Consider the following 18,762-nt stretch of genomic DNA (forward strand, 5'->3'; position numbering starts at 1 on the left):
AAGTTCTTACATGGTGAACAGTGCAAGGGCAGTCATCACAGAAACTTTCAGTTTTGATCACTCATTATGAACTATAAACAATCAGGTCAAATATGAATATTCGTTTCATTTTTATACTTGATTTATATGTGAATCCCACATTTCTCCCTTTATTATTATTATCATTTTTAAAAATAAAATGCTGAAGTGGTAGGTAGATGCAAGATAAAGGTAGAAAACATAGTTTAGGGTTGTAAGAGAGCAAATGTAGATGATCAGATGTGTGCCTGTAGACTAAGTGTTAATCCAAGCTAGACAAGGGCAATAAAACATCCACGGATGCAGAAGATTTCTCTCAAAACAGGGGGTGTGAAGTTCTAAGCCTCATCTCTGTTGATCCCCAATTTCTCACCTGATGGCCCCCCTGCAACTGTGCCTGTCTTAGGTTGTTCCTCCCTTGAGGAATCTTACCCGTCTCTGGCCCAGTCATCTTCCAGGGCCATACAGGGAAATGTAAAGTTGGTAAGTGAGAGAGAAGCCATATGGTTTGAAAAGGTTAGCTTTTTACTTCTTTGCAGATTTATGCCCTGTGGCTTCTAGGCCCAGCATTTGTCTTCAGGTATCTTTACCACTTGGAGGAATTATGATACTCGGTGAATTCGGTATGAGGCACGAATTCTATTTAAGGGTTCTAATTAGGAAGGAAGAAGAAAAGCCATAGAGGTAGCAGAGGGAAGAAAATATTAGAAGATTGATTATTTCTTTGACATATCTTCTTGTAGAGTAACTTAAGCATGTATAGGTTTTACACTACTAATTAAATTGCGCACACATATTAACATAATAGGAATACAGTTACATAACCAAAGCAGATCTATAATTACCAGTCATCTCCAGTGAAGACAAGAAAACCAGTTAGGCACCCTAGGCATTTGTGAAAATTTGTCTATGATATAATGGATATTGTCCAACTGTACTTAAACAGTCTGAGAGAAATCAGACAAATTAAAACAACCCATTTCTGGGAACTGTTCACATCCCATATATTCTTTTAACAGTAGATAGTCTGTAGTTGTAAGATTTCGGAGCGCTACAACTTGCACTTCTCCTAATTCTTGGTTGGGTTCCAACAGTACAGATCCAGTCAAATTTGTTGTTTTACTGTATGCACAGGCCAGCTTACACATCTCCTTCTTCATTCCCCTGGCAATTCCAGGAACCAGTGGAATGAATGCAACTACAACTGCAGTATCGCCTGGATCTTTGTTGAAGTTTTTTGATGATCATCTTCTGGTATGACTCTTCCAGAGAGTGCTGATGTTGGAAGTTCTTCATATCATATCTTAGTTCATTTTCTGGGTAGCCAAATTAGGCTTTGATCCTCTGTAAAAACACAAACAGACCCTTTGCCCAAACTTTGATATGCCCTTTATACCATTGTGTAGAACTCATTGGAGGTCACCGCACAGGAACTGCTTTTTTTTTTTTTAAGAGAAAGGAATATTATCAGAAAAGTGTACCTCCATAGCTGATCATCTGACACCCTTTAAGTGATCAAAATTAAGGATATTTAAAGTATGCATTAATCGTTGATTTACAGTTAGTTTTATCCTATCAGGGAGTAATCCCCCTTCTCTTTCATTCTTTTTTTGTTGTTGTTATATTTAATCTACACTTACATGAAGAATATTATGTTTACTAGGCTCTCCCCTATACCAGGTCCCCCCTATAAACCCCTTTACAGTCACTGACCATCAGCATAGCAAAATGTTGTAGAATCACTACTTGTTTTCTCTATCTTGTACAGCCCTCCCCTTTCTCCCACCCCCCATGCATGCTAATCTTAATACCTCTCTTCTTCTTCTCCCCCTTATCCCTCCCTACCCACCCATCCTCCCCAGTCCTTTTCCCTTTGGTACCTGTTAGTCCATTCTTGGGTTCTGTGATTCCACTGCTGTTTTGTTCCTTCAGTTTTTCCTTTGTTCTTATACTCCACAGATGAGTGAAATCATTTGGTATTTCTCTTTCTCCACTTGGCTTATTTCACTGAGAATAATACCCTCCAGCTCCATCCATGTTGCTGCTAATGGTAGGATTTGCCCTCTTCTTATGGCTGAGTAGTATTCCATTGTGTATATATACCACATCTTTATACATTCATCTATCGATGGACATTTAGATTGCTTCCAATTCTTGGCTATTGTAAATAGTGTTGCAATAAACATAGGGGTGCATCTGTCTTTCTCAAACTTGATTGATGCATTCTTAGGGTAAATTCCTAGGAGTGGAATTCCTGGGTCAAATGGTAAGTCTGTTTTGAGCATTTTGATATACCGCCATACTGCTTTCCACAATGGTTGAACTAATTTACATTCCAACCAGCAGTGTAGGAGGGTTCCCCTTTCTCCACAACCTTGCCAACATTTGTTGTTGTTTGCCTTTTGGATGGCAGCCATCCTTACTGGTGTGAGGTGAAACCTCATTTTAGTTTTTTTTTGCATTTCTCTGATGATTAGCGATGTGGAGCATCTTTTCATGTGCCTGTTGGCCATCTGTACTTCTTTTTTGGAGAACTGTCTGTTCAGTTCCTCTGCCCATTTTTTAATCGGGTTATTTGTTTTTTGTTTGTTGAGGCATATGAGCTCTTTATATATTCTGGATGTCAAGCCTTTATTAAATGTGTCATTTTCAAATATATTCTCCCATACCGTAGGGTTCCGTTTTGTTCTATTGATGGTGTCTTTTGCTGTACAGAAGCTTTTCAGCTTTATATAGTCCCACTTGCTCATTTTTGCTATTGTTTTCCTTGCCCGGGGAGATATGTTCAAGAAGAGGTCACTCATGTTTATGTCTAAGAGGTTTTTGCCTATGTTTGTTTCCACGAGTTTAATGGTTTCATGACTTACATTCAGGTCTTTGATCCATTTGAATTTGGGTTAGACAATGGTCCAGTTTCATTCTCCTACATGTAGCTGTCCAGTTTTGCCAGCACCATCTGTTGAAGAGACTTTCATTTTCCCATTGTATGTCCATGGCTCCTTTGTCAAATATTAATTGACCATATATGTTTGGGTTGATGTCTGGAGTCTCTGTTCTGTTCCACTGGTCTGTGGCTCTGTTCTTGTGCCAGTACCAAATTGTCTTCATTACTATGGCTTTATAGTAGAGCTTGAAGTTGGGGAATAAGATCCCTCCTACTTTATTCTTCTTTCTCAGGATTGCTTTGGCTCTTCGGGGTCTTTGGTGTTTCCCTATGAATTTTTGAATCATTTGTTCCAGTTCATTGAAGAATGTTGCTGGTAAATTGATAGGGATTGCATCAAATCTGTATATTGCTTTGGGCAGGATGGCCATTTTGATGATATTGATTCTTCCTAGCCACGAGCATGGTATGCGTTTCCATTTGTTAGTGTCCCCTTTAATTTCTCTTAAGAATTACTTGTAGTTTTCAGAGTATAGGTCATTCACTTCTTTGGTTAGATTTATTCCTAGGTATTTTATTCTTTTTGATGCAATTGTGAATGGAATTGTTTTCCTGATTTCTCTTTCTATTGGTTCATTGTTAGTGTATAGAGAAGCTACAGATATCTGTGTGTTAATTTTGTATCTTGCAACCTTGCTGTTTTCCGATATCAGTTCTAGTAGTTTCGGAGTGGAGGCTTTAGGGTTTTTTATGTACAATATCATATCATCTGCAAATAGTGACAGTTTAACTTCTTCTTTACCAATCTGGATTCCCTGTGTTTCTTTGTTTTGTCAGATTGCTGTGCCTAGGAGCTCCAGTACTATGTCAAATAGCAGTGGGGAGAGTGGGCATCCCTGTCTTGTTCCCGATCTCTGAGGAAAAGCTTTCAGCTTCTCGCTGTTCAGTATAATGTTGGCTGTGGGTTTATCATATATGGCCTTTATTATGTTGAGGTACTTGCCTTCTATTCCCATTTTGCTGAGAGTTTTTATCATGAATGGATGTTGAATTTTGTCAAATGCCTTCTCAGCATCTATGGAGATGATCATGTGTTTTGTCTTTCTTTTTGTTGATGTGGTGGATGATGTTGATGGATTTCTTCGAATGTTGTACCATCCTTGCATCCCTGGGATGATCCCACTTGGTCATGGTGTGTCATCCTTTTGATAAACTTTTGAATTCGGTTTGCTAATATTTTATTAAGTATATTTGCATCTACATTCATCAGGGATATTGGTCTGTAATTTTCTTTTTTGGTGGGGTCTTTGCCTGGTTTTGGTATTAGGGTGATGTTGGCTTCATAGAATGAGTTTGAGAGTATTCCTTCCTCTTCTATTTTTTGGAAAACTTTAAGGAGAATGGGTATTATGTCTTCTCTTTGTGTCTGATAAAATTCTGAGGTAAATCCGTCTGGCCGGGGTGCTTTGTTCTTGGGTAGTTTTTTGATAACCATTTCAATTTCTTTGCTTGTAACTGGTTTGTTTAAATTTTGTGTTTCTTCCTCGGTCAGTCTTGGGAGGTTGTATTTTTCTAGGAAGTTGTCCATTTCTTCTAGGTTTTCCAGCTTGTTGGCATATAGGTTTTCATAGTAGTCTTTAATAATTCTTTGTATTTCTGTGGAGTCTGTCGTGATTTTTCCGTTCTCATTTCTGATTCTGTTGATTTGTTTTGATTCTCTTTTTCTCTTAATAAGTTTGGCTAGAGGCTTATCTATTTTGTTTATTTTATCAAAGTAACAGCTCTTGGTTTCATTGACTTTTGCTATTGTTTTATTCTTCTCAATTTTGTTTATTTCTTCTCTGATCTTTATTATGTCCCTCCTTCTGCTGACTTTAGGCCTCATTTGTTCTTCTTTTTCCAATTTTGATAATGGTGATGTTAGACTATTCATTTGGGATTGTTCTTCCTTCTTCAAGTGTGCCTGGATTGCTATATACTTTCCTCTTAAGACTGCTTTCGCTGCATCCCACAGAAGTTGGGGCTTTGTGTTGTTGTTGTCATTTTTTCTATATATTCCTTGATCTCTATTTTAATCTGTTCATTGATCCATTGATTATTTAGGAGCATGTTGTTAAGCCTCCATGTGTTTGTGAGCCTTTTTGTTTTCTTTGTAGAATTTATTTCTACTTTTATACCTTTGTGGTCTGAAAAATTGGTTGGTAGAATTTCAATATTCTGGAATTTACTGAGGCTTTTATTGTGGGCTAGCATGTGTTCTATTCTGGAGAATGTTCCATGTGCACTTGAGAAGAATGTATATCCTGTTGCTTTTGGATGTAGAGTTTTATAGATATCTATTAGGTCCATCTGCTCTACTGTGTTGTTCAGTGCCTGTGTCCTTACTTATTTTCTGCCCAATGGATCTATCCTTTGGGGTGAGTGGTGTGTTGAAGTCTCCTAAAATGAATGCATTGCAGTCTACTTCTCCCTTTAGTTCTGTTAGTATTTGCTTCACATATGCTGGTGCTCCTGTGTTGGGGGCATATATATTTAGAATGGTTATATCCTCTTGTTGGACTGAGCCCTTTATCATTATGTAGTGTCCTTCTTTATCTCTTGTTACTTTCTTTGTTTTGAAGTCTATTTTGTCTGATATTACTACTGCAACCCCTGCTTTCTTCTCGCTGTTGTTTGCCTGAAATATGTTTTTCCATCCCTTGACTTTTAGTCTGTGCATGTCTTTGGGTTTGAGGTGAGTTTCTTCTAAGCAGCATATCGATAGGTCTTGCTTTTTTATCCATTCTATTACTCTGTGTCTTTTGATTGGTGCATTAAGTCCATTTACATTTAGGGTGACTATTGAGAGATATGTACTTATTGCCATTGCAGGCTTTAGATTCGTGGTTACCAAAGGTTCAAGGTTAGCTTCTTTAGTATCTTACCACCTAAATTAGCTCACTTATTGAGCTGTTATATACATTATCTGGAGATTCTTTTCTTCTCTCCCTTCTTATTCCTCCTCCTCCATTCTTCATATGTTGGGTGTTTTGTTCTGTGCTCTTTCTAGGAGTGCTCCCATCTAGAGCAGTCCCTGTAAGATGCCCTGTAGAGGTGGTTTGTGGGAAGCAAATTTCCACAGCTTTTGTTTGTCTGGGAATTGTTTAATCCCACCATCATATTTAAATGATAGTCGTGCTGGATACAGTATCCTTGGTTCAAGGCCCTTTTGTTTCATTGAATTAAATAAATCATGCCATTCTCTTCTGGCTTGTAGGGTTTCTGTTGAGAAGTCTGATGTTACCCTGATGGGTTTTCCTTTATAGGTAACCTTTTTCTCTCTAGCTGCCTTTAAAACCCTTTCCTTGTCCTTGATCTTTGCATTTTAATTATTATGTGTCTTTGTGTTGTCCTCCTTGGATCCTTTCTGTTGGGGGTTCTGTGTATTTCCGTGGTCTGTTCGATTATTTCCTCCCCCAGTTTGGGGAAGTTTTCAGCAATTATTTCTTCCAAGATACTTTCCGTCCCTTTTCCTCTCTCTTCTTCTTCTGGTTCCCCTATAATATGGATATTGTTTCTTTTGGATTGGTCACACAGTTCTCTTAATATTGTTTCATTCATGGAGATTCTTTTATCTCTCTCTATGTCAGCTCCTATACGTTCCTGTTCTCTGGTTTCAATTCCATCAATGGCCTCTTGCATCTTATCCATTCTACTTATAAATCCTTCCAGAGTTTGTTTCATTTCTGTAATCTCCTTCCTGGCATCTGTGATCTCCCTTTGGACTTCATCCTATTTCTCTTCTGTATTTCTCTGCATCTCTGTCAGCATGTTTATGATTTTTATTTTGAATTTTTCATCAGGAATACTGGTTAGGTCTGTCTCCTTCTCTGGTGTCTCTGTGGTCTTGGTTTGCCTGTAATTTTGTCTTTTCATGGTGATAGGAATAGTTTGCAGAGCTGGGACTAGTGACAGCTGGAATAACTTCCCTTCTTGTTGGTTTGTGGTCTGCCTCTCCTGGGCGAATAGTGACCTCTAGTGGTTTGTGCTGGGTACCTGTGCGCAGACAGGGCTTCTGCTTCCTGCCCAGCTGCTATGGAGTTTATCTCCTCTGTTGCTGTGGGCTTGGCCTGGCTCGGGCAGCTGCTCCAAAGTGGTGGAGTTGTGTTGGAGGGGGAGCGTCCAGGAGGCTATTTATCTCCGTAAGTGGCCTCTGTGCTCCCTGCAGCCCAGGGGATTAGAGTGCCCAGGGATCCCCAGATTCCCTACCTCTGGACTAAGTGTCCCGCCCTGCCCCTTTAAGACTTCCAAAAAGCACCCACCAAAACAAAACAACGACCACACACACACACAAAAAAATGGCTACTCATTTTTTCTTTATTCTCTGGCGCCAGCCTCAGGCACCGGCTCACCGGCCTTGCTGCCCTGTTTCCCTAGTATTGGGGTCCCTATCCCTTTAAGACTTCCAAAAAGTGCTCGCCAAAATAAAACAACAACAACAACAAAAAAAAATTGGCCTCTCTCTTTTCTTTTGTTCTCCAGCGCCAGCCTCCAATACCTGCTCACCAGTCTTGCTGCCCTGTTTCCCTAGTATTGGGGTCCCTGTCCTTTAAAGACTTCCAAAAAGCACTCGCCACAACAAAACAACAACAACAACAACAACAAAAAGATGGCCGCTCACTTTTCTTTTGTCCTCCGGCGCTGGCCTCCGGTACCTGCTCACCATTCTTGCTGCCCTGTTTCCCTAGTATCCAGGGCCCTGCGCATGCACTGTGTCTGCGCTCTGGTCCGGATGGCTGGGGCTGGGTGTTTACAGTCCTGGGCTCCTTCTCCCTCCCGCTCAGACCTCTCTCCTCCCTCTGGGAGCTGGGGGTATGGGCCCTTGGGACCTGCCAGTCCGGGGTTTGTATTTTATGCCCTTTGCGGGGTGCTGGGTTCTCGCAGGTGTCGATGTGGTCTGGATGTTGTCCTGTGTCCTCTGGTCTTTATTCTAGGAAGAGTTGTCTTTGTTATATTTTCATAGATATATGTGGTTTTGGGAGATTTCCACTGCTCTACTCACGCCACCATCTTGGCTCCTGTGCCAACTTTTTATACACTAAATAAAAAATATTGGGTTTGCCCTGGAAGTTGAGTTTGGTGAATCTTCCAGGTGATGAGATTATTCTGCCACAGTTCACAGCAGAGATTTATGGGAAGATGGATATTTGGGTTTCTTATAAGATTAAGGTTTCTCAGGTAGGTGAGTCACACACAAACACAAAATTTGACAAGACAGTTTGGAGTACAGAAAAAAAAAGATATTTCAGTAGATGAACTCATTTCACAAGCCAAATAAAAAATATGTTTGAGAAGAAATTATTTCTCAACTATAAATTTCTTTATAACCTTCAGAATTTTGATATTCCTCCATTAAGCTGAATATATATATATATATATATATATATATATATATATATATATATATGTATTTTTTTATTAAAGTGCAGTTGATATAAGTATTATATTTGTTTCAGGTACACAGCATAATTAAAATTTTTTTTTCAATAAAAGCAAGTTTGTTTCTCCAAGGAGATATAGTCTCTTCTCATTGTATTCTTCCTTATGTATTTTTGTCCATATAAAAAGATTAACTATTTGATCATGATATAATCATGATATCATACTACATACAAGTTTCATTAGTTATAATGTACCTATAGTGTCAAAGGAATCAAATTTTATACATACGTAAATGAACACATAAATATGTGCAATAAATACTGTTTATTTCTACTCTTAAATAATTTCACTATATTAATTACTCCTCAATATTGTATAAATAATATATTTTAAATTTAAAATCAGAAAAAAAATATATTTTATATATTTGAAAGTATGGCTGATTATAGTTCACTGATTTTGTTTTTTGTTTTATATATATATAAATATGCATAAAATTTTGTTTTTTAGATATTTTATTTTTTCACTGATTTTATATATATTTGTATAAAATATATTCCATTTACTGATGAATTTCACTGGTATTCTTTGGAAGTTTGTGCTTATTTTTCCCCACGATGTATGACTCAATTTAATTATGGTAAAGAATAAGTCAAATGGTGTTCACTTGGTAGTACTTTAAATATATAGTATAATATATGTGAATTTTCAGAATAGGTTTGTTAAGAAGGATCACATATCCAAAACTGAAAATTGTTATTTGTGTTTATATTTACTCAATGTTTTTAAAATCAATACTTCTATCTAGAAACAAGAGACCCTTTGATGATAGATTGTAAAGGTGTGATAATAAATTGATTGCAACTCAGGATAAGGCATACAGATCAAATGGAGGGAAAGAAGGTAAAGGTTTTTAATGATAGTCATGATGATAAAATAACAGCCTCTTCTTTGTTATTCTAAGGATGAAGATGTAGTACTTGAACACATCTATCATGAGAGTTTTCAACAGCAGTGATTTCAAACCCTTGCTGCTTTCTGGGTTCTCTGGCTTAGAAGCTTACCATATTCAGATTTCTATCCTCTTCTGTGTTTTATATCTAATTGCCATTATGGGCAACAGCACCATATTGTTAGTAATCTGGGTGGAACGATCACTCCATGCACCTATGTACTTCTTTCTTTCCATGCTGGCAGTCAGTGACCTGGGCCTCTGTGCCACCACATTACCTACAATACTCAGGCTTTTCTGGTTCAATGCTCGTGAAATATACTTTGATGCATGCCTTGCCCAGATGTATTTTATCCACATCTTCTCCATGATGGAGTCAGGTATTCTACTGTCTATGGCTTTTGACCGCTATGTAGCCATATCCAATCCTCTCCGATACACTGCCATCCTGAACAGTTCTACCATTATGAAAATGTCTGTTGGGTTTGTGTTGCGGGCCGTCATTGTCCTCATCCCAGCTCCTGTCCTCATTAAGCAACTCAAATTTTGTGAGGCCAATGTGCTTTCCCATTCCTACTGCCTACACCCAGATATTATTAAGCTTTCCTGCTCTGACCACCATGTTAGCAGCTTCTTAGGACTCACTGCTATTATCATAACATTTGGAGTTGATTCTGTGATTATCCTGCTCTCCTATGTGAAGATCCTGACCACAGTCCTGGGTATTGCCTCCCAGGAAGAAAGAGTTAAGGCCCTTAACACCTGTGTTTCCCACATCTGTGCCGTGTTACTGGTCTACGTCCCCATGTTGGGAGTGTCTATCATTCACCGCTTTGGGAAACATGTCCCACATGTGGTTCATGTTATCATGGGCTACGTCTACTTGCTGGTGCCTCCTGTGCTCAATCCCATTGTCTACTGCATCAAGACCCGTGAAATACGTACTTATTTCCTTGATATTTCCAGGAAAATACTGAAAAATGTATCTTGATTAGGGCTTAGAGTTATCCATTGTTGATTCTGAGACCTACTTTCAGTATACAGTACCTCTACTAAACAACAAAATATAAAGAAACGTTCAGGTCAAGAAAAAATATATTTATCCATTAAGTCTGCATATACATGACCCAATAAAATCTGGAAAGGAAAAATAAAAAGCTATGCTAAAAAATGTAATATCTAATACTATGCACTCTGTGCTATAGAATCAGTAATTCTCAAAATGTCAATACTCTAACAAAACTTTTTGTATTAATCTAGTTCTAAACAAAGATACCCACAACCAATAAAATACTACTCTAAATTTCATAGCAATAGTTAAAACCCTTCCTTAATTTCATTAAATATGAACTTGACTTATGTTTCTTTTCAAGTATGAAATGTTCTCTGTCAACTTGGCTGCAAGATCTCTAAAGGAAGGAGAAACAAAGTCATTATCCACTAAATTTATATTATGCAAATTACTAGCATTCATTCAACAGATGAATTTCTCTTACTAGCTCCAGACACATAAAAAAACACCGGGACAGTGCAATGTGAATAAAATAGGCAAAATCACTACTTTATTAATGTTATATTAAATTCAATTAGGAAAATATGCTGGAATTAAGTACCAATAGCAAAGGAACCTTGTCTTTTTGCTGGCTATTAATGAACATGGTATCTGGGTTCACCTAAGAATCAACAAATATCTTGGAGTTGGTCTGATCAGGGTCAAGCTTGTGATATCTGAGGTTCATCCAAATCTTGGCAGAGATCTCTTTCCATAGTGGGACTATAACTTGCTCTTTTACATAGTGCTCTTCTGTCCTCACTTATTAAATGCTTAGGCTGTATTAGATTACCTAGCCCCAAAAACAAAGAAACATGGTTTGCTAGGTATAAAGGAGATTTAGGAAAAGCCAAAATTGCATTTTTCTAACTGTTTATTATATAGTAGCACACTTTGCTAAGTGCTTTGAATTGGTACCTTGTTTAAATATGGCCACAAAACAGATATGGTTTATCATACTCAATTTATAGAAGAGAATATTAAGTCTTAGAGTACAATTAGTTCTTTAGCATAGAACTATGATTGCCATACCTGTTTCTCCATTACAAAGTTTACTCTCTTTACACAAAAACATGCTCAAACTATAACCAAATCTTTATTACACTCTTTAAGTCAGTGCCCAAGCCAGGTATGTTTTTTTCTATGCATCTACTTAAAATAAAATTCCTCATACACTTAAAAAAATATATTTGTCAAACCAAAGTTCAATTAATGTTTAATGAAACTGAAATTTACATATGATGATATATGGCTATCATTCAGATGTGTTTCCCAGTTAAAAACATGGTCTTGTAAGCACCTTAAACTTTTTTAAAAGTGGAAATTAAAATAGAATAACCACATTTTCAAGATGTGACAGTTGGAGAAGGAACAAAGACAGATAAAAGTAGATGGAAGGAAATAATGAAAATAATTCTAGAAAATAGTGATTTAGAAGTTTTATACTGTAGAATTAAAAAATCTGAAAGCACGTTTTTTGAGATCGTTGTTTTAGAAGGCAAATAGCCAGCCATAAGCAGGGAGAGGGAGGAGGACTTCGGTAGGATGCTTGCTTACATTCTACACATTCTATGCAAGCTGTTCTGTGGGATGTAGAGTGATATTATAGAAAACAAACTGGCCCAAACTGGCTAGTTCCTATATGGAGGAGAAACTGAACCAATGTTCACCATCAAATTCATTAACATAGTAAAAATCACATCCCTCTGTCCTTAACATAGTAAAAACATCACACTTTCCTATGCCATGACAGTTCCACTGGGGACCAAATAAAGTCAAAAGTCCCTCTGCCCGATATGAGGGTGGAGAAGGCCTCAACTCCAGGAAGACTCTACCTATTTCCTTTGAAACCTAACCCCACCTAATGAATATTCATCTCCCTTCATATAAAAAAGACTGCTGTTGTTCCCTGTGTGACCCCCCTCTGGTTCTGCACCAGCCCCAACTTTGCAGGGTGTACTCTTATCTTTTTTTGAACCCTAAATCTCCAAACTCTTAATGACCAACATTTTTCCTGCCTCCAGTCTTGAATTCTTTCTCACAAGGAGAATGAGGACCAGTCTCCAGTAACAATCATTAGTACACTGGGCATACTGACATATGGCTAACAATGAAACCATTTTTCAAACTTGTGCATGTAACTTCACAAGTACAGAGGCACTTGCTTTTGTTTATTTCTGCATGTTCAGTGCTAGAAATAGTGCACGGTTGGATAAGACACTGGAAGCACAAGAAACAAAAAAATAAACGAGTAAATAGAACATCCAAATTAAAACACTTGTGTATCAACTAATGCTATCAAAAAAGTGAACAGGCAACCCAAAAAATGGGAGAAAACATTTGCAATACATATAACTTAAAAGGGTTTAATATCCCGAATATATAAAAACTTCCTGCAGCTTAACAACAAAACAACTTGCCAATTAAAAATAGGCAAAAGATTTGAACAGGCATTTCTCTATAGAAGATATCAAATAGCCAATAAGCACATGAAAAGATGCTTAACTACATTAATCACTAGGGAAATGCAAATCAAAACTACAATTAGATACCACCTTACACTTATTAGATGGCTATTTAAAAAAATGGAAAATAATAATGTTGATAAGAATATAAAGAAATTTAAAACCTTGTTCATTGCTGGTGGGATTGTAAAATAGTGCAACTGCTATGGAAAACACCTGGCAATCCTTCAAAAATGTAAAAATAGAATGAATATATGATCTAGCAAATTCACTTCTGGATACATATTCAAAGAACTGAAAACAGGTATTGGAGAAGATATTGCATGTCAACTTTCATTACAGCATTATTCATTACTGTTAAAAAGGTAGACAAAAACTAAGTGTCCTCAACAGGTTAATAATAAAGGTAATTGATATATGCATATACTGTAAAATTATTCAAACATGTAAAAGAATGAAGATCTGATACATGCTACAGTACTGATCAATCTTTTAGACATTATACTAAGCAAATCAGACTCAAAAAGACAAATATTGTATTAATTCATATACATGAAGTATCTAGAATTGATAAATTCATAGAGACAGAGAGTAGATTAGAGGTTACAAAAGGGTAGGAGGGGGAGGATAAAGGGGCTTATTACTTAATGGTTACAGAGATTCTCTTTGGAGTAATGACATAATTTGGAAGTTGCTAGTGATGATAATTGCAAACATTGTGAATACAGTTATTTGCTGATGATATGATCTTACATATAGAAATTCCTAAAGACTCAACCAAAAAAATGTTGAAACTACTCAAAGAATTCTGGAAAATTGCAGGATATAAAACGAACACACAGAAATAAGTTGCATTTCAATATGCTAATAAATACCTGAAAAAGAAATAAAGAAAGCTACTCTATTTACAATAGCACCAAGAACAGTAAAAATACTTGGAACTAAATTTAACCAGGGAAGTAAAAGGTCTGTACAATGAAAGCTGTAAGATTTTGATGAAAGAAACTGAAGAAAATACAAGCAAAAGAAAAGATACTCCATGTTCTTGGATTGGAAGAATTATTATGTGTCATTTTTCACACACACACACACAAAAAAAAATCCTAAAATTCGTATGTTATAACAAAAGACTTTGAATAGCCAAAGCAATACTGAGAAAGAATAACAAGGCCAGATGCATCACACTGATTTCTGACTGTATTGCAAAGTTATAGTAATCAAAACAGTATGGCCCCATCATGAAGACAGAGACATAGACCAATGGAACAGAATAGAGAGCGCAGAAATAACCCCCCACATATAGGTCAATGATATCTGACAAGAAAGTAAAGAATACTCAAAGGGGAAAGGAAAGTCTTCAATTTCCCAGTTGGGGAAACCGGACAACTGCAGAAAACTAAAATTGCATGTCTATCTTACACTGTTCACAAAAATTAACTCAAAATGAGTGGACTTAAACATGAGATCTGATACCATAAAACTAGAAGAAAACAGGGAAGAAACTCCTTGACATGGGTCTTGGCAATGACTTTTTGGATAAGACAACGTAATCACAAGCAACATGCAAAAATCAACAAGTGGAACTACATCAAACTAAAAAGCTTCTTCAGATCAAAAAGGATAATTGAGAGAGCAACCTACAGAAAGGGAAAATATATTTGTAAATCATATATCAGATAAGGGGGTTAATATCCGAAATACATAGCCATACAAATGAAAAAAAGTTAGGCAGAGGAATTGAACATTCCTCCAAAGAAGACATTCACAAATGGCCAAAGGTTACATTGAAAGATGTTCCACAAAACTAATCTAAAGGGAAATGCAAATCAAAACCACAATGAGATATCACCTAACACCTGTTAGAATGGCTATCATCAAGAAGACAAGATAAAACAAGTGCTGGCCAGGATGCAGAGAAAAGGGAACTCTTCTGCACTTTTGGTGTGAATGCCAACTGATTCAGCCACTATGGAAAACAGTATTGAGGTTTCTGATAAAATTAAAAGTAGAACTACCAGATGATCCAGCAATTCTACTTCTTGGTATATATCCAAAGGAAATGAAAACAGAGTATCAAGAAGATATCTGCACACTCATGTTTACTGCAGCATTATTCGCAATAGTCAGTGTATGTTAACAACCTAAATGTCTGTCAATGGATGCATGTGTGATATGTACAGACATGCATATACAAGGGATATTATTCAGCCATGAAAAGAAGGAAATCCTGCCATTTGCAACAACATGGATGGGCCATGAGGTAATCGTGGTTAAATAAATAAGTCAGGCTGAGAAAGACAAGTATCATATGATATCATTTATATGTGGACTCTTAATAAGCCAAACTCATAGAAACAGAGAGTAGAATGGTGGTTTTCACTGGCTGGGAGCTGGGCAAATTGGGGACATTTGGTTAAAGGGTACAAGCTTGCAACTAGGAAGATGAACAAGTACTGGAGATCTAAGGCACAGCACAGTGATTACAGTCAATGACACTGTATTGTACAGTTTAAAATTGCTGAGAGTACATCTTAAATGTTCTTACCACAAAAAAACAGAAATGATAATTGTGCGACAATATAGGTGTTAGCTAAAGCTATGGTAGTAATCATATTGCAATATATGAATATATCAAATCAAAAAGTTGCAGACCTTAAAATTCAGTGTTACATATAAGTTACAACTCAATTTAAAAAAATATTTCCCTTCATTCCATTTTGTGAATATACATTAGAAAACATAAACCTAAGTTCTTTCTCCATCTCTTTGAAGTTTTTTATTTGTATATGATTGTCGATAACCTTCTTAGGCCTATAGCAGTTTCTCAGTTTCTTTGTTTTGATGACCTGCGTTTTGAGTTTTACTCAGGTACTCTTAGAATGTTCCTCAGTTTGGCACTATGTGATGTTTTTTCTCATGAAGGGGAACAACCATGGTAAAGTGCCATTCTCATCACATCATATTAAAGGGACATACTATCTACATGACTTATTCCTGGTGATATTAGCTTTGGTCATCTGGCCAAGATAGTGTTTATGAGAAGAGTCCAATGTAAATTGACTATTTTATGTCCCCTTATCACTCTACTTTTTAGAAGAAATAATGCTAACTGCAGCCAATATTCAAAGGATGGGGAAGAATATTTGTATTTGTGTCAGCTTAACTTACAAATACAAATTCATAACAGATTAATGAATAAATAGAAAAATAGAACATAATAGAAAATATAATAAATAAATCTCATATAACCCTAAATCATAGACCTTTAATTGAGGAAGTTTGGTTGTATTTAGAGGCCTTTTCATCATCTGACAAGAAGAGTGTATCTCTTAAATGATTCTATAATGTGCCCAAGGGAGAAAGCTAAGAAAAAGAAAGAAAACCTCCATATTGGAGAACATTATGTTATTGTTGTTTTCCATATTTCATCTTTCAGTAAAGAATTTTGAAAAAATCATTACTAACTAAAATCCATACTTCATTCAACTTTTCTTAGTTTTTACCTAATGTCCCCCATTGCAGGATCCAATCCCGGGTACCTTACTATAATTAGTTATCAGATTTGTTCAGGTTCTTCCTGACTATAAGAGTTTCTCAAACTTTCCTTGTGTTTGATAAATTTGTCAGTTTAAGAATACCAATCATATATTTTATAGCCTTCCCCCCAAATGCTATATTAGTTTCCTAGTGTTATCAATATGGAGAACTGCAAGCTGAATGGCTTAAAACAACAGAAATTTTTTCTCTCACAGTTCTTGAGGCTAGAAGGTCAAAATCAAAGTGTCAGCAGAAATCACAGAGCCAGGATGGCGGCATGAGTAGAGCAGCGGAAATCTCCTCCCAAAACCACATATATCCATGAAAATATAACAAAGACAACTCTTCCTAAAATAGAAACCAGAGGACACAGGACAACATCCAGACCACATCCACACCTGCGAGAACCCAGCGTCTAGCGAAGGGGGTAAGATACAAGCCCCGGCCCAGCGGGACCTGAGCACCCCTCCCCCTGGCCCCTGGTGGGTGGAGAGGAGTCAGCAGGCAGGGAGAGAGAGCCCAGGGCTGTTGAACACCCAGCCCCAGGATTCTGGACCAGAGCGCAGACACAGTATATGCATGGGGTCCTGGATACTAGGGAAACAGGGCGGCAGGACCGGTGAGCGGGTGCCTGAGGTTGATGCTGGAGAACAAAGAAACAGGAGCGATTTTTATTTTTGGCGAGAGCTTTTTGGAAGCCTTAAAGGGACAGGGACCCCAATATTAGGGAAACAAGGCAGCAAGACCGGTGAGCGGATGCCTGAGACCAGCGCCTGAGGACAAAGAAAATCACGCATTTTTCCCTTTTTTTAGGCGAGTGCTTTTTGGAAGCCTTAAAGGGACAGGGACCCCAATTCTAGGGAAACAGGGCAGCAAGACCGGTGAGTGGGTGCATGAGACCGGAGCCTGAGGACAAAGAAAATCGCGCATTTTTCCTTTTTTTTTTCTCTTTCGTTGTTGCTGTTGTTGTTTTGGTTTGCAGAGCGCTTTTTGGAAGTCTTAAAGGGGCAGGACAGGACACTTAGTCCAGAGGCAGGGAATCTGGGGATCTCTGGGCACTCTAACTCCCTGGGCAACAGGGAGCACAGAGGCCCCTTACAGAGATAAATAGCCTCTCGGGCGCTCCCCCTCCAATGGGGGCTCCACCATTTTGGAGAAGAAGCCCCAGCCAGGCCACGCCCACAGCAACAACTGAGAAAAACTCCAAACCAACCGGGCAGGTAGCTGAAGCCCTGTCTGCACACAGCTGCCAAGGATAAGGAACTAGAGGTCGCTATACTCCCAGGAGAGGAAGGCCACAAACCAACAAGAAGGAAAGCTCTCTGAGCTGTCACTTGTACAAGCTCTGCAAACTATCTCTATCACCATGAAAAGGCAACAGTACAGGCAGTCAAAGATCACAGAGACAACATATGAGAAGGAGACAGACCTAACCAGTCTTCCTGAAAAAGAATTCAAAATAAAAATCATGAACATGCTGACAGAGATGCAGAGAAAAATGCAAGAGCAATGGGATGAGATGCAGAGAAAAATGCAAGAGCAATTGGATGAAGTCCAGAGGGCGATCACAGATGTCAGGAAGGAGATCACAGAAGGGAAACAAACCCTGGAAGGATTTATAAGCAGAATGGATAAGATGCAAGAGGCCATTGAAGGAAGAGAAACCAGAGAACAGGAACGTATAGGAGCTGACATAGGGAGAGATAAAAGGATCTCCAGGAACAAAACAACACTGACAGAACTATGTGACCAATCCAAAAGGAATAATATTCGTATTATAGGGGAACCAGAAGAAGAAGAAAGAGGAAAAGGGATAGAAAGACTCTTTGAAAAAATAATTGCTGAAAACTTCCCCAAATTTGGGGAGGAAATAATCGAACAGACCACGGAAATACACAGAACCCCCAACAGAAAGGATTCAAGGAGGACAACACCAAGACACATAATAATTAAAATGGCAAGGATCAAGGACAAGGAAAGAGTTTTAAAGGCAGCTAGAGAGAAAAAGGTCACCTATGAAAGAAAACCAATCAGGCTAACATCAGACTTCTTGACAGAAACCCTACAGACCAGAAGAGAATGGCATGATATATTTAATGCAATGAAACAGAAGGGCCTTGAACCAAGGATACTGTATCCAGCACGACTATCATTTAAATATGATGGTGGGATTAAACAATTCCCAGACAAGCAAAAGCTGAGGGAATTTGCTTCCCACAAACCACCTCTACAGGGCATCTTACAGGGACTGCTCTAGATGCGAGAACTCCTAAAAAGAGCACAGAACAAAACACCCAACATATGAAGAATGGAGGAGGAGGAATAAGAAGGGAGAGAAGAAAAGAATCTCCAGACAGTGTATATAACAGCTCAATAAGCGAGCTAATTTAGGTGGTAAGATACTAAAGAAGCTAACCTTGAACCTTTGGTAACC

The 18,762-nt window shown here is 37.8% G+C and overlaps 1 protein-coding gene across 1 annotated transcript in view; it reads left to right on the forward strand.

Annotated features, from left to right (window-relative positions):
• Nucleotides 1-9,318: 9,318 nt before the first annotated feature.
• LOC108389666 (olfactory receptor 51L1-like) overlaps nucleotides 9,319-18,762 on the forward strand; it is a 41,413-nt gene continuing 31,969 nt past the window's right edge. Inside the window, exons 1-2 of the mRNA XM_073217707.1 lie at nucleotides 9,319-10,216; nucleotides 18,134-18,168. Coding sequence (XP_073073808.1) covers nucleotides 9,319-10,216; nucleotides 18,134-18,168 — 933 coding nt within the window. The remainder of the gene's footprint in view (nucleotides 10,217-18,133; nucleotides 18,169-18,762) is intronic.

The sequence above is a fragment of the Manis javanica genome, chromosome 11, assembly GCF_040802235.1.
Source record: "Manis javanica isolate MJ-LG chromosome 11, MJ_LKY, whole genome shotgun sequence".
NCBI lineage: Eukaryota > Metazoa > Chordata > Mammalia > Pholidota > Manidae > Manis > Manis javanica.